At 40.1% G+C, this 14,256-nt stretch overlaps 2 protein-coding genes across 4 annotated transcripts; one reads left to right on the top strand and one right to left on the bottom strand.

The window, feature by feature from the left end:
• Positions 1 to 11: 11 nt before the first annotated feature.
• lypla1 (lysophospholipase 1) lies at positions 12 to 4,797 on the top strand. The gene is made up of 9 exons (XM_034862279.1): positions 12 to 385; positions 546 to 577; positions 685 to 750; positions 965 to 1,012; positions 1,101 to 1,171; positions 1,295 to 1,368; positions 1,617 to 1,718; positions 3,884 to 4,060; positions 4,375 to 4,797. The coding sequence occupies exons 1-9, from the start codon at positions 317 to 319 to the stop codon at positions 4,432 to 4,434; spliced, it is 699 nt and encodes a 232-aa protein (XP_034718170.1). The 5' UTR covers positions 12 to 316; the 3' UTR covers positions 4,435 to 4,797.
• A 449-nt stretch (positions 4,798 to 5,246) lies between these two features.
• On the bottom strand, positions 5,247 to 11,774 carry LOC117937975 (regulator of G-protein signaling 20). Of its 3 annotated transcripts, none has more exons than XM_034862280.1 (6): positions 11,562 to 11,774; positions 11,034 to 11,239; positions 10,485 to 10,645; positions 7,427 to 7,513; positions 7,094 to 7,328; positions 5,247 to 6,173 (listed from the first exon to the last, which is right to left on the bottom strand). In XM_034862280.1, the coding sequence occupies exons 3-6, from the start codon at positions 10,640 to 10,642 to the stop codon at positions 5,985 to 5,987; spliced, it is 669 nt and encodes a 222-aa protein (XP_034718171.1). In that variant the 5' UTR covers positions 10,643 to 10,645; positions 11,034 to 11,239; positions 11,562 to 11,774; the 3' UTR covers positions 5,247 to 5,984. The 3 variants fall into 3 exon arrangements, with proteins under 3 accessions (XP_034718171.1, XP_034718173.1, XP_034718172.1); XM_034862282.1 differs by having other exon boundaries at positions 7,094 to 7,331; positions 7,433 to 7,513; XM_034862281.1 differs by lacking the exon at positions 11,034 to 11,239 and having other exon boundaries at positions 11,562 to 11,752.
• Positions 11,775 to 14,256: the final 2,482 nt, after the last annotated feature.

Here is a 14,256-nt window from a genome sequence, read left to right as displayed (position 1 = left end):
CCTCAGGTGACAGCCAATCACCTAGCAGACAGGGCGGGATTACTAAGCGTGGCAGTGCATGACGGCGAGTAGTGTGTCCCGTTGGTATATTATTTTCACCAAATTCAACTTCTAAAAAGAAATTCACGATTGGCGTTAGTGGCTAATACGAGACCGCGGTACCTCGAACTCCATCTTCGGTCGACATTTGTCTTTAAACTGTTAAGCGTTTGACAGCTAGAGTCGGACAAAGGTCGACACAGATTGACAGTGGGGGATATCGTTATTAGCTAACAGGAGCTAACTTGACCCTACATATCAGCTGCCTCAGCGCTGTATGTGCGGCAACAGCATGTCAGCGCCTTTACCTGCCATTGTGCCTGCTGCCCGAAAAGCCACTGCAGCGGTGAGTTCACCAGGCAGCACTAGTTAACATTTATCTAGCTAATTGAAGTTAAAACAAAAACAACTGTAGGTTCAAATAACTAGCTAGCTACACAACAACATACATACATTCTTTTGACACGTATTATCTTATATCTTACCCATGTGTTGTTTTTTTACAGGTGATATTTCTTCATGGTCTTGGTGACACAGGGTACGTGAATACAGTTTTTTTTCCTCTTTTTGTGCACAATTATTATAAAATGTATCTCTTAAACATAAGTGGTAATTAAACTGGTTTCATTTTGTCCAATATGACAGACATGGCTGGGCAGAAGCTTTCGCAGGCATCAGGATCCCACATGTGAAATACATCTGTCCACACGCGTAGGTATTCAGGAGCTCTACTTTACACAGGGCATCTGCAAGTATTTCAAAGCACATCATTTCAAGGTTTTATATAGTCTGGAATGTCGTTTCTTCCACTATAAATCACATTAAAGGGTGTAAAAAAAATCTTGTAAACTTGTTGACACTCTGTTTGCAGTCCAGGCAACATTCATAAGGTTTACATTTTTTTATTTTTCTTCATTAATTACAGTCCTACCATGCCTGTTTCTTTGAACATGAGAATGTCAATGCCTTCTTGGTAAGTGCTACAGTATTTTAACACCTTTTGGAGTTGTCACATACACATCGAGCCTTACATGTCGTCGTCCCCCCCCCCCCATGGATAGGTTTGATATCCATGGTTTGAGCCCAGATGCAAATGAAGATGAGACCGGTATTAAAAGAGCGTCAGAGAACCGTAAGTCTTCCAGTTTCATCGGAGCTCTTGTTAGGAATATGCTTCTATTTGTTTGAGTTGCATATAGCTTGTTAAAGTGCAAGTTAGTGTTGATTGCAAGAATTTCCTTTAATTTCTCCACAGTTAAAGCCTTGATAGACCAAGAAGTGAAGAATGGAATACCTTCACACAGAATTCTCCTGGGCGGATTTTCACAGGTTAGTGTGGCATGTACAGCATGCAGATGATGTGTGACATAACGCTGTTTTCATTGTGATTCACCGGTTATGCATTTAAATAACCAAAGTTAAAAGATGCACACACACACACACACACACACACTTGTACTGCTCAAAGAGTCAAGTCTTGCATACATTTGAAACACTGCTTTTGGTCTCTGTTAAAAGATATGTGATGAGGATGGTTTTTTTTTTCCAAAAGTGGTAGTTTTTTGTTTTTTTTCCAGGGTGGAGCATTGTCCCTCTACACGGCTTTGACAACTCAACAGAAGCTAGCTGGAGTGGTCGCTCTGAGCTGCTGGCTCCCTCTCCGCAACTCCTTCCCTCAGGTAGACACATATTTATTTAATGTAGGTTTTAGTCAATTATTCAGTGGCTCAGTAAATTCTAGACAGAAGCTTAAAGAAATTGTTCACCAGAAAGTTCAAATTGATCTTTCTTGTTTGATTTTATTACAAGAACATGTTTACATGCTTCAACAGTACAACACTTTATGTCTCTAATGCTGGTTTTCCATTACATGGTACCTGCTCGACTCGACTGCAGTGCCCCAGCCTCCTTTTCCCATTGTAGATTTAGTACGGCCTCAGGAAACTGCTGTGAGCTAACACACACACACACACACACACAGAGAGAACGTCGAAAGTGTGTTGTTTTTGATTCTCGGCAGCCAGAAGACACATTTTAGTTTCAAAAGAAGTTGGAGGCAGCAAAAAAAAACGCTGCAGGCTGAACTATTTAAAAATGGTGTTTTTTTTCAGGACACCCCCTTCCGTCGCTAGCAATGATGACGCACTGATTAACGACGATTCTCTCCGACCAGTCAGTGGTCTGCAGGTTTTCATGTCACCTTTTGGTATCGCCTCAGCTTGCTTGGAACTTCCACAGAGTTGATACTAAAAAAAGTACCTGTTAGCAGGTACCAGGTACTTTTTTCATAATGGAAAACCATTCTAAAAAAGGCGAGTAGAGGCAGTCTGAGTCGAGCAGGTACCACGTAATGGAAAAATGCTATAATACTGGGATGGATGCTGCACCTGTGTTCACCCTCTGCCTGAGACACTCTGCTGCATCACCTATCTCTTCAAGTCCAGAAAAACCCAGTCTATTCTGATTGGTCAGCGATACAAATATGTATAGTTCAGCAGGAATGTAACTCGAAATTCAGGAGAAATTAACGTGTGCAGCCAAGATTACAGGTTTCCATGACTTTAGCATGTTCATGTAGCAGTATATGAAATTTTAACACTGAAGTAACTTTCTGTAAGTGGATGATCATATAAAGAAATCAGGCACAATATGAATAATTCAATTTAGTATGAACATCCAACATTGTAACATTATATCATTATATATATGACAGAAAATTCCACATGTCTTTAATTTCTCAAATATATATATATATAGGTAAAATTCCCCCATTGTTCATTTTTACGGGTGTCAGGATTCTCCAAATCCTCGATTTGATTTCAAAACTTTGATTCTAAGGTCACGATTCATTTCTCGATCTTAACTATTTTTTTTTTTTTAAACATTTCTGGCTAGTCTTGTATGAAATGTAATGTCTAACCTTTGTTCGAAACCACACTACATTGTCTAATTTAAAACATTTATCAACAACATAATGTAACAATAACTTATCTTCAGTCAATTGCAATCAAGACAAGTTGTCAATAAAGTAAAAAGAAAAGAAAAGAAAAGTTTACCGATCCTGAGGGCACACGCTTCGCACTAACGGTCTATGTTCGCACCACACGGCGTTTGGTGTTTTTAGCCCCGAAGCTCGTCTTTCAGGCAGCGCTGCCTGCAAGGCACTAGGATTAGAACTTTAACTGTCTAGGATTAGGCCATGGTTATGGTCGAAGACGACGGTCGCAGCGCTGCCTTGAAGGCCTCGTTGGGGTCTTTAACACCATCGATCCAGCACAGCAGCTGAGTAGACCGATAGCAAAGAGGGCGACTCGGCGGACGGCAGCCTGCTAACTTGTTGCTCTTTCTAATATAACCAATATAAGCTGCTCTGTTTAGGCTACAAAATGTGCATACAGGCTGAAATTTAACCGTGCGGTTTTGTTGTGATAAAGCTATAAGCAGAAGGAATATCCGCTAGCTGCTAGGCTAATGTACAATGGTAAACACACAAGAAATGGTACGCACATAGCAGAGCTAGCAAACTGTGGCTTTTTTGTAGACAACGCGAACGATGTCAACATAACTCACTGGAAATCCGAAATAATTACACACTTCAGAGAAGGAGGAAGGGGTTCAGGCTCTCTTTATGGGGCTTCAGCATCTGCTGAATCGGAATTGCAGTATCAACGATTCCATTTTATAATTTGATATTTAAGAAAGTAACTTCATTTTGATTGTGACACCCTTATTCATTTTGTTTTAAACTATTCTTTTAAATGTATTACAATTAAGGGATATCCCATAGCCAAGTCATAATCTGTCATAATCAGATAATAGTAATCATAATCTCTTCTATTCTCAGGCGTCTGCTAACAGTGCTAACAAGGACATGCATGTTCTACAATGCCACGGGGATGCTGACCCCCTGGTGCCCTTTGTGTTTGGCAACCAGACAGCAGAGAAGATGAAATGCCTCATAAATCCAGCTAACATCACCTTCAAGTCGTATCGGGGTCTACCTCACAGCGCCTGTCCAGAGGTCAGTGAGGAGAAAGTCACCTTTGACTTTGGAGCTCAAGTTGCTCTATCTATCTCTCTATCTCTCTATCTCTCTATCTCTCTATCTCTCTATCTCTCTATCTCTCTCTCTCTCTCTATCTCTCTCTCTCTCTCTCTCTCTCTCTCTCTCTCTCTATATATATATATATATATATGCAGTCTCTCTCTTTCTTTCTCTCTCTCTCTGCGTGCGTGTGTGTATACATATATATGTGTGTGTATATATATATATATATATATATATATATATATATATATCTATATCTATATCTATCCTTTTCTTTATCTGCGCAGGAAATGGTGGATGTCAAACGATTCATTGAGAAGCAGCTTCCCCCTATCAGCAATGAATGAACTCGGGAGGAGCCGCACATCCGCACCGCCCCACCAGAGTCCTTTGGGCTTGATCCTAGCGAGACCCTGTGGAATACACGAGCCACTGACTTACTTGACAATAAAACCACGCTGCTACTCATAGAGCCAGACAGGTCTGGGGCTCTTTGTCAACCCGGGAGAGGCTTAACGATAAACTATGCTGTATTCTGACCTGGAGCCATGCACAACCCTCAGTGTTAGAGTAACTTTAGTTGCTTGATTGTAAAGCTATTTGCCATTGAGACAAGCCATTTCCTGCTGGAAACGTATGTATTGGAATAACTAGGGCTATATTTTATGGTCTAATACCTACTGTCTCACAATAAATGGCCTATTGCTAAATGCTCTTTTTTATTAATGAAGCCTATGTGTAGTAGTAGTAATGAAACTAGTTATTAGTTGATAAATTAATTAAGGCTTTTTATCTAGCAGAAACACATTTGTTGTTTCCAGTATTTTAAACTTGACTATTTCAGATTTTTTTTTGTAAAAATAGTATTTTGCAGTTTGGGATTTGTTGTCAGACAAAACAACCGACTTTAAGACATCAACCAGGGCTTGACACCTCTAGTCTCCATACCAACTCATGGAGCCTTGTTAGTATTTTTGCTGTCCCGTAGACTAAACAATGAATCGAAAAAATACTCTAATTAACTCTAATGGGAAGAATTGTTTTTTGCAGATTTAATCTGTTCTTCTACATCATTTTCATACAAAGCACATGGGAAATAGTTGTAAAAGCTTAATATGCAATCCACATATCCATCATCTTGACGACAAACCGCAAAAACAACATATGATTGTGCTTTATTTAATTTGTGAAAATTCAATAAGCTATTTCACACAAATTCCGTGTTTTAAATACACAAATATGTCAGTGGTCATGGTCATATATTCAGTTTTCCCCCATTTTGTTAAAATTAAATATAATATGACTAATATCACAGTATTGAAACACAGACAAAATCTATTCCCAGGTATTATCAGCTCATCTAGTTGTAAAAACTTTGATCTTTGAGAAGAGCTGAAAGCACCAACATATGACGTCATTGTCGCACCATTCATGTTAGACCAAAGGTGCTAGTGTAGAAGATCTTATTCCAAGGCACTTTCCTTCTTCTTAAATTGCTGTTAAATAAAACCTATTAGTTTCTACAAGAACTGGATATGTATTAAGGCTCACTATATACCTAAATACAAATGCGGTGCTCACAGATGCATGCTTTCCCTCATTAAATAAGGTAGAAAAGTGCAATGTCAAGCGCTAGGGAATATATAAAAATATAGATATGCTTTCAAACAAGTAACTTATGCTGGACCAAACATTTGTTCTTGTTTGCTCCAAGTGTTTTGGTAAGCTAATCATGGGTGAATAAACCGCATTTAACAGCTGGATAAAGACCGTTTTTGAGTAGTGTTCATTTTCCTGTCTGTCTTTCTCTATATAGCATGACTCCAACAGGAACACAAGACTCTTTCGGATGGGACGCATGCGCCGTTAAGAAAAGCTAGGTGTGGCAGTGGAAGGTCTATGGCTCGGGGGGAGGCTCCTCCAGGCTCTTCAGCAGATCTGCATACTCAGACGAGTTTATGAAGCGGGGGTACGAGTCTCTCTGCATCAGCGTGTAGATTTGCTGCTGAGCGTCTTCAAACGTGTGCGAGGTCGGCTCCAGCATGTTGCGGTTTATCACTTCTCGAACACGAGAGTCCAAACTGACCTGGAGAAGATGAGCAGGTAAAAGATGGAAGCTCTCTTACACGTAAAGACACCGTATGGAACTAACATGATATGTTGATTAATCTGACAGAAAATTAAAGGGTATGTACGCACTCAAATTCTGCTGGCCGCCTCCCAGCCAGAATATTTCCAAATGTTTTATTTTAATTTTTTACTCCAAGAAGATGCATAGAGTACAAGCTAGTTTTCAAGCAGAAGTTTTTGAATGTGTATTGTTCCCCAAAAAATCATCTTTATAGTTACGGCAACAAAAATGTGTACAGTGTAAAGTGCTGTTACCTGTATCAATTTAACTTAAGAGTTGCTGGTACACTGATTTTCCATTCTCCCAGTCTTTATGCTAAGCTAATCAACTACTGGCCCCGAGCATTATACTTAGTGCACAGTTGTGACCGTAATATCAATCTTTTTAGCAATTGAGGGCATTTCCCAAAATCTCGAATCATTTCCAATCTTTTGGTTTTTAATTGTTTGTCAGACATTAACAATCAATAGCCTGTTGCAAAATGTAATCTTTCATTCTGGGAACTTTGGTACTTATTTCTGACATTGTAATTTACACAAATTGATTCAACAAATTGAATCGATTCAAATCATTTACAGATTAATTCAAATAAGTAATGACTATTGAAACAAATAATTTACGATGAAGATGAGTGTAAAGTGTAGCCCTAAATGATTATTTTCATGATCAATTGATGTTTAGTTTGTAAGATGTCAAGTAAGATCCAAAAACAGCCATCATAGTTTCCTAAAGACCGAAATAAAGTCTTTTAAATTATTAAACCTATTGGTCCAACCGTTCAAAACACAAAGATACAATGATATTATTCTAATGATTTCCACACTTAATCGATGTAGTCATAACATCCTACAGAACATCTTGCCTCAGTGGCTCACCTCTTTAGGGGAAAGGATTGAGATGAAGTCCTCGTATATTTGACGGACTTTCTCCTCCACCACAGTCTTATTGGTCTCCTTTTTAAGTTCCTCGCAGGCGAGCCAGAACATCATGTTCTCCTCGCTGAACTCCGTCCGCAGGAACTGCCTGAAGCAGGCACGACCCGCTGCACTTTTCATCACCTTTTCAAACGACATGGGCCAGGAGCGGGCGTCATCCAGAGTAGGCTTCAGGCTTAAAGATAGAAGAATTATAGATGTATTGGTTCACTGTCATATACAGCAATTCTCTCAGTAATGGCACATGGAAGGGTGACAGACTTTAACCATTACCTAGTTTCTTCACAATTAGTAGCTCCCTCTGGTCTGTGCTCAAAAGTGGTCCTCTGTATTGCCTCGTCCTCACTCCTAACCGTCAAACTGGAAGAAAAAAACAATGAGGCTGGTTTAGCTTTGATCATAAATAGCTTGTCATCCAGTTTTGATCATGAAGCCGAGAATTTAAATAACTAGAGTCCTTTTTATTGCTGCCTTCATAATGTGTGAAATCAAACCTGTCAAACAGCAGCAGCTCTGATGCACAACGTGTGGTCCATATGCGCTTCGTTCCACTTACGGGACTGCTCCGGTGCTGCCCGATATTCCGGCGGCTGATCCTCTTTTTAGCCTGATTTTTGTTATCTTATGCTTTCTTTGTGTTGGAATTTTAAAATCCTGTCGATTTATAAGGACTATGGTTGACTGCTCCTCAGATCTCTGCAGGTTAAATCAAGACAGCTAGCTATACTATCTGTCCATTCTGAGTTTTCTGTTGCACGACTAAAAACAACTTTTGAAGGTACCCATGTTCCACCAAAACAAGTTCCTTCTTGAGGCAGTTTTGCAGCGGCACCATGACTCCGTCCGGCGCTTAGCACCACCCAAAACGATTGTGATTGGTTTAAAGAAATGCCAATAAACCAGAGCATGTTTTTATTCCCCTGCCCGGAACGCTGTGTGGGACTAGCCAGACCATCCTCCGCAGCGCTCTGGACTACATGCAAGACTACACTATGTGGTACAAGCATGTGGACACCCAAACATTAACCCCACTGTCCTCATATAACACCCTCGACTCGTTTGGTTTAATGGAAAGCTTCCCATAATGTTTTGCAAGCTGGCTGTGGGTATTTGCTCTTATTCAGCCACATGAGCTACAGTGAGGCCCGGCTCACAGTCAGCAGTTCAGTTCATCCGAAAGATGTTGGATGGGGTTTAGCTTGGGGCTCTGCACAGACCAGTGAAGTTCTTCATCACCAAAATCCTTTAATGGATCCCACTTTGCACTTTGTGTCATTGTCTGATTGAAACAGAAAACCCGAACTATTGCGGCCATGTTTGATGCACAAAATAGGATTGCTAAATGAATCTAGGGCTGCACAATTAAATGCAATGTCATCAAAATTGCAATATGGACTAGTGCAATATCCAAATCGCAGGGGGGCACAATATTGGGGAAAGGCAAAATATGTGTCCAACCATTCTAAAATAAAGTATTGTGGTGCTGCAGAGATGTCCTGGCCTACAAATCGTATCAAATCTTTGTTTGGTACAGATCCTTGGAAAAAAAAAATCGCACTTCAATCATTTTCTTTTTAAATTTTTCAATGAAAATGAGAATAATGATACAAAAAGGATCATTCCCACCAATATTGTGACTCATATTGCAATCGCGATATCAGTAAAAATAATTGTAATTCAATATTTTCTTCATATCGTGCAACCCTAAATTTATTGGTAAGATTTACCTTAAAGGAATAGTTTGACATTTTGGGAAACAGTTAGATGAGAAGCTCAATACCAATCTCATATCTGCCGTTAAACATGAAGCTACAGGCAATAGATGCTTAGCTTAGCATAAACTAAACACTGGAAACTGGGAAACAGCTAGTCAGGCTCTGTCTAAAGATAGTAAAAGATACCTACCAGCGACTCTTAAGCTTAGTAATTAACGTGTCTTATCTTAAATGTTTAATCCTTACAGAAACTAAAGAGTAAAAATTACATGTTTCACGGGGTAATATGGCAGACTATTTCTTGGCCGGGCGCTTCCTTCCTAAGTTGTCATCACCTAGAGTTTGCCAACAAGAATTCCTTGGCAGGAAACCAATTAAGTTTTCAAACTGTCAAACTATTCCTTTAACTGGAAGTGACTAGCGTAATACATATGTAAATGGTATGTTCCGTTTGTTATATAACTACTCCTAGATTTTCTGTAGGCCTGTTGTAGCCTATGTGAGGCACTGGATGTTGGTTGTTCCACGTGTGAAGTAACGGAACACCTACAGATTCAGGATAATCTAATGGGAATGTTAGCGTAAATAAGTGTGTCAACTATCCACGTCATCCTGTGGGAATAACTTGCGGGTAATTACAATGTTTTCCTACACCTGGTGTAGCAGCTGGCTGTAGACTAATTGGTTTAGGTGAGCCATCCCATCTGGGAATGTGGCTGTTGTAGCTGTGCAACAATCGGATGGAATTGATAAAGATGTGGAGACAAAACGTATTACTTATCCCCAGTGGAGTGAATTAACATGGCCGTGACTGTCCTCACAAGTTAACGGTTGATGAGTCCAAAACAGATTAAAACCCCTGAGGCCTCCACCCAATGAGATCCAGTGTGGGTCACAGGACCACTGTGCTCCTGTTTTTCTGCAATGATGGTGTGGGCTGTGGTGGTGTTGAACGGGTGGGTGGACAAATGGCATAAAGCATTTGCTGCTACTTACTTTTGTGTATAATGTGTAAATGATGGCTGTAAATTATTTTTTTATTATCGATTACTCTGCATATTATTTTCCTGATTAATCGTTTTGTCTAAAAATGTCAGCTAATCCCCACTACAATGTCAAATGTCTTTTGTCCAACCAACAGTCCAAAACTCAAAAGTATTTAATTTACAATGATATAAAATAGAGAAAAGCAACACATATCTACTTTAAAAAACTATTGATCAGTTAATCAATTAATTATTATTCATAATTATCAACTGTTGAATCGTTACCTGTTTGACTGACCTTCAGCTCTTTTCTAAGCTTAAATGCCTCTGAAAAGGGGCTTCCATCTTGTTAGATATATGGGAATGCAACTGCGTAATCTGAAGCCGAAGGATTTGTAGACCTATACTTTCTGAAGATGTTTTAAACTAGGTAATGGCAGCAAATGAAGAATATTTTCAACACAAAAGGTGTCTTTCTGTTATCTTTCAGTAAATGTGTGTGTTTGGAGTAGACGGATATTTAAAGGCTGCACAGAATAGAGTAAATAGGCCCTTATTCCCCCCCCCCCCCCCCATGCCTTGCACCACATCTCCGGCCGTGCTGTGTGGGAAGCAGTGGAGTGGCATTACCAGGAGCAGCTACAGCAGCAGCACCAGCAGAAGCAGCAGGCGTTTGAGGCGTTGGTGGGGGTGTTTCCCATTCTGTAGCGCTCTTGGAGGACACTGGCAGCTGCTTCCTGATGAACCTGCAACTGCCTCTTACGCATCTCCACCCGCTCTGAGCCCATGGACTGCGAGGAGGAGAATACATGGAGACCACAGGTTTTTTTTTACTAGAAGATTATTAGCCTACTGCATCAAGATGCTGGAGCATCACGCACACAAACATCACACGATCCAAGACATCACAGAATCTTTCTTAAACCTGAACATAAACAATTTCACCCTTTAAATGACAGGCTAGTGATTACATTTGCTAATTCAAAAAAACAGTATAGAGGAAAACGTGTCAAGCGGATTGCACGACCACTCCATGATTATGACGCGTAGGGTCAACTTCTGTGCAATGCATAATAAACTACGCAATTATGTAATAATCTACATTTTTCGATCAAGAAACAATGCGTGTGGTGCGTTTAGGTGCAGATATAGCAATGTAAAAAGCTCAAAATTTCCTACCGGTATGGTAGTTCATGCTGAATGCAACAAAAACCAAATTGTGATGAACAACAACCGCGCTCCTCTCTCCTCTGCCTCAGTCTGTGCGGGATGAGCAGTAATGATAGCGACAAGCTGTTACTCTTGGACCGCAGGAATCGCATCCATCAGTCGCATCCTCGGGAGGATACACACGCACGCATGATGGTCGATTCGAGGCAATCACCCTAAAGCAAGCAGTATGCATTTATAAAAACACAATGACTTTATTTGATCAGAAAACCTGATTATTTACAGTCAGATGATTTTCTGTCCAAGTAAAAAGCAGATCTGCAGATAGCCTACATGTACGTAGCCACAATATTTTTTACATTTGCTTAACCAGCGATATGATTTTAGTACAGATCCCAGTGTGCACGAATGAAAAATGACTGCTGTTATTTCTGCTTTGCTAGAATATCCACATAAATATGATCCAGCATCACTGACATTTATGCATAACACGAGGGTTATAATGATATCAAAGGTAAAATATAAATGTCTACTCACTGTGTAACCATGAATGCCAGAATACAGGTGATTTTTGGCTCGATCTCATCCGTCTGCCTCGAATTGACACAAACCAGTTGGTTTCCTCTGCGCGCATGCGTTTCCTGCAAGTGTGAAAAGATTTGTCTGCGCCCCGCGTGCATTAACAGCCAGGACACAATGTGCGCTGTCTGTTACTGCAATGACTTCTTCAGGACAGACTGAGGCTGCCAGGCAACTGCACGACACAGATGGTAGTTAGATTTGACATGAGGCTATTGATTGCTGATCTGAAACTGTTTGGATAAGTAATGTCAATACACTTTATGCAATCGTGATCATTTAAATACACATAATATATCCCCCCTTTTTGCTGCCCCACTGAGAGAGAGTGAGAGAGAGAGTGAGAGAGAGAGTGAGAGAGAGAGTGAGAGAGAGAGAGAGAGAGAGAGAGAGAGAGAGAGATCATTCATAAAACTGCATGAAAATAGAATCATTTATAAATATTGCAGTAAATTGACTGTCCAGCTGTCAGTTTGAATATGTGTTCCTTTTAAATTTGTGGATATGTGTAGATGGAAAGAAGTTATTGACGTCAGGACTCTAAATAATTAAATCAAACATCTGGAAAACCTCAATTACCACATCTGCAACTTTAGCTCTTCTAGTGCAGCCAGGCGCCCTGGTCCTAAAGCGTCCACCAGAGAGCAGCAGTGGTTCATTGAAACACATCTGGGCTTCACTGGTACCCGGAAGGAGGAAAAAAACAAACAAGTGGAGAGCAAAACAAAAGAAACACAGCTTGATTAAGTGAATGTTAAACCAACAGATTGATCAGAAATATTGATGTCATGATTTTAAGCTCCCTCAGTGAAGTCCTTCCTTTTTACTTTTTTACTGAATAGTCCACGAATGTCTTTTTTCCTACCCAATTATTAGCCATATCACCCTTTTAGAGGGGCCCGACCCTAAGCTACAAAATGCTACAGCACAATTTACTGAAAGTAATGTATGAGATCATACTGTATATCGGTCATCGGGGGCATTTTTCTGCACAAACAAACTTTTATGTTTTATATTTATATATAGACACTTAGGCCCTTTAACCTGCAAAGTAAATTGAACTTAAAACACGTTGGATAGTCTGACCAAATCATAAATTATATATCTCATTGCAGGTCACTATCTTCCAAACACACATACTGTAGGAGTGGTATTTCATTCCACAGCAGATATTGTGGAATGAGATTATGCACTGCAGCTGAAGTTGCAAATACAGCATTGAAAATATGCTAAACAGTGATTAAGGCTGGAGGAATATCCATCCCCTTCCACTTTGTACGTGTGACACAGCTATAAAACATATTAACTAAGAAGAAGTCCCTACCTCTAAACCTCATAATAAATCATACATCCTGTAGCCGTAGTAATCTTTCATAAGAATTGCCTCTTTAATGGACCCTGCTCTCTGATGAGACAACTGTTACTGTGATCTAGAGCTGGAACAAAGCACACGTGTGAATTCTTTCATCTTTCCACTCGGGTGTAAGTACCTATAAACTGTCAGCAAATCTAGCTCTACTGTATAAGTATTACCCTATCTCTAAAGTCCATACGGCTGCAGCCTTGTAGAAAAAAAAAGAGTCAGCCTTCCAACACACATTCAGTAAATAAGCCACTGAGCTGTCTGCTGAGGTGGTTTACAACTGAAATATTCAGTTACATTCACTCTGGTTATTATTTTTCCCATTTTCCAAGTCCGGACCTCGAGCCTTTGCGGTTCATTATTCCTACTTTGACAGTGAATAAATATATTTTAATGATTTGAGGTGCACAAAATATAATATAAAGTAGAGTTACACACTGCAGAGTTTATCTCAGAGCCACAGGATTTTCCACAGTAATGACTCCTCCTTCTATTTTTCAATCTGGCTGATTAAATGCCTTTCACTCCTGGACTGTTGCTTGTCTCAAATAGAAGGGGGGCAGACAGGGTCTGCCGGCTGCCACAGGGCTCTGCTGCTCAACGCCAGGAAGGTGAGGACACCCGAATGCATCCTCAGGTAAATCACATCTTCTGTTGATAGATTTAGCTTGATTTAGAGACATTTTTTTCCAAACTAAATTGACCAATCTGACTCAGCAGCAGATTTGGAATCAGTTCTCATGTGAAGAGAAGAAAAGAGAAAAATATAGGTGAGAAATGTGTAAAGGAAATGTAAGTGGATTGAATTTATGTTGTGCTTTTCTAGTCTTCTCAAAACATTTTAACATAGTACAGGAACCTTACACTGCAACCGAGGCTGCCGTACAAGGGGCCACCTGCTCAGACAAACACTCACACACATTTAGGCCCTGTTTACAAGTAAAGGGTTACAATGACAAACAGATACATTTCCCTCCGTTTGCGCCCTTCGTTTACACGCAGACACGCAAAAAGGAAGAGAAGAGAGAGGAAGGGATTCATTGCTGTTGCTATTTTTGGGATTCTGATTGGCTAACGTGGGCTTGAGCTTGTTGTTACATTGCTACCTACAGCTTTGGCATGCTCTTGACGACAATGACGGCACATATACATGGGTATGTCTAAATGAACACTTTTTTGAAAACTAACAGTTGTGAACAACTTTTGTTTGTTTGTAATCAAGAATATAATAAAACTAAAGGGAGACTTGGCATACAGCCCGATCCGGTTGGGGAGAGTTCTAGCCTGTCC

The sequence above is a fragment of the Etheostoma cragini genome, chromosome 22 (genome assembly GCF_013103735.1).
Source record: "Etheostoma cragini isolate CJK2018 chromosome 22, CSU_Ecrag_1.0, whole genome shotgun sequence".
NCBI lineage: Eukaryota > Metazoa > Chordata > Actinopteri > Perciformes > Percidae > Etheostoma > Etheostoma cragini.
This window is presented reverse-complemented; position numbering and strand designations above follow the sequence as displayed.

Excerpts from the sequence above, each read along its gene's own strand:
- lypla1 (XM_034862279.1), top strand. The coding sequence starts at position 317 with ATGTGCGGCAACAGCATGTCAGCGCCTTTACCTGCCATTGTGCCTGCT. Across the intron at positions 1,013-1,100 it reads AGAATGTCAATGCCTTCTTG|GTTTGATATCCATGGTTTGA; the intron begins GTAAGTGCTACA and ends CCCCATGGATAG. Across the intron at positions 1,369-1,616 it reads TCCTGGGCGGATTTTCACAG|GGTGGAGCATTGTCCCTCTA; the intron begins GTTAGTGTGGCA and ends TTTTTTTTCCAG.
- LOC117937975 (XM_034862280.1), bottom strand. The coding sequence starts at position 10,642 with ATGGGCTCAGAGCGGGTGGAGATGCGTAAGAGGCAGTTGCAGGTTCAT. Across the intron at positions 7,329-7,426 it reads ACTAATTGTGAAGAAACTAG|CCTGAAGCCTACTCTGGATG; the intron begins GTAATGGTTAAA and ends TCTATCTTTAAG. Across the intron at positions 6,174-7,093 it reads CAATCCTTTCCCCTAAAGAG|GTCAGTTTGGACTCTCGTGT; the intron begins GTGAGCCACTGA and ends CATCTTCTCCAG.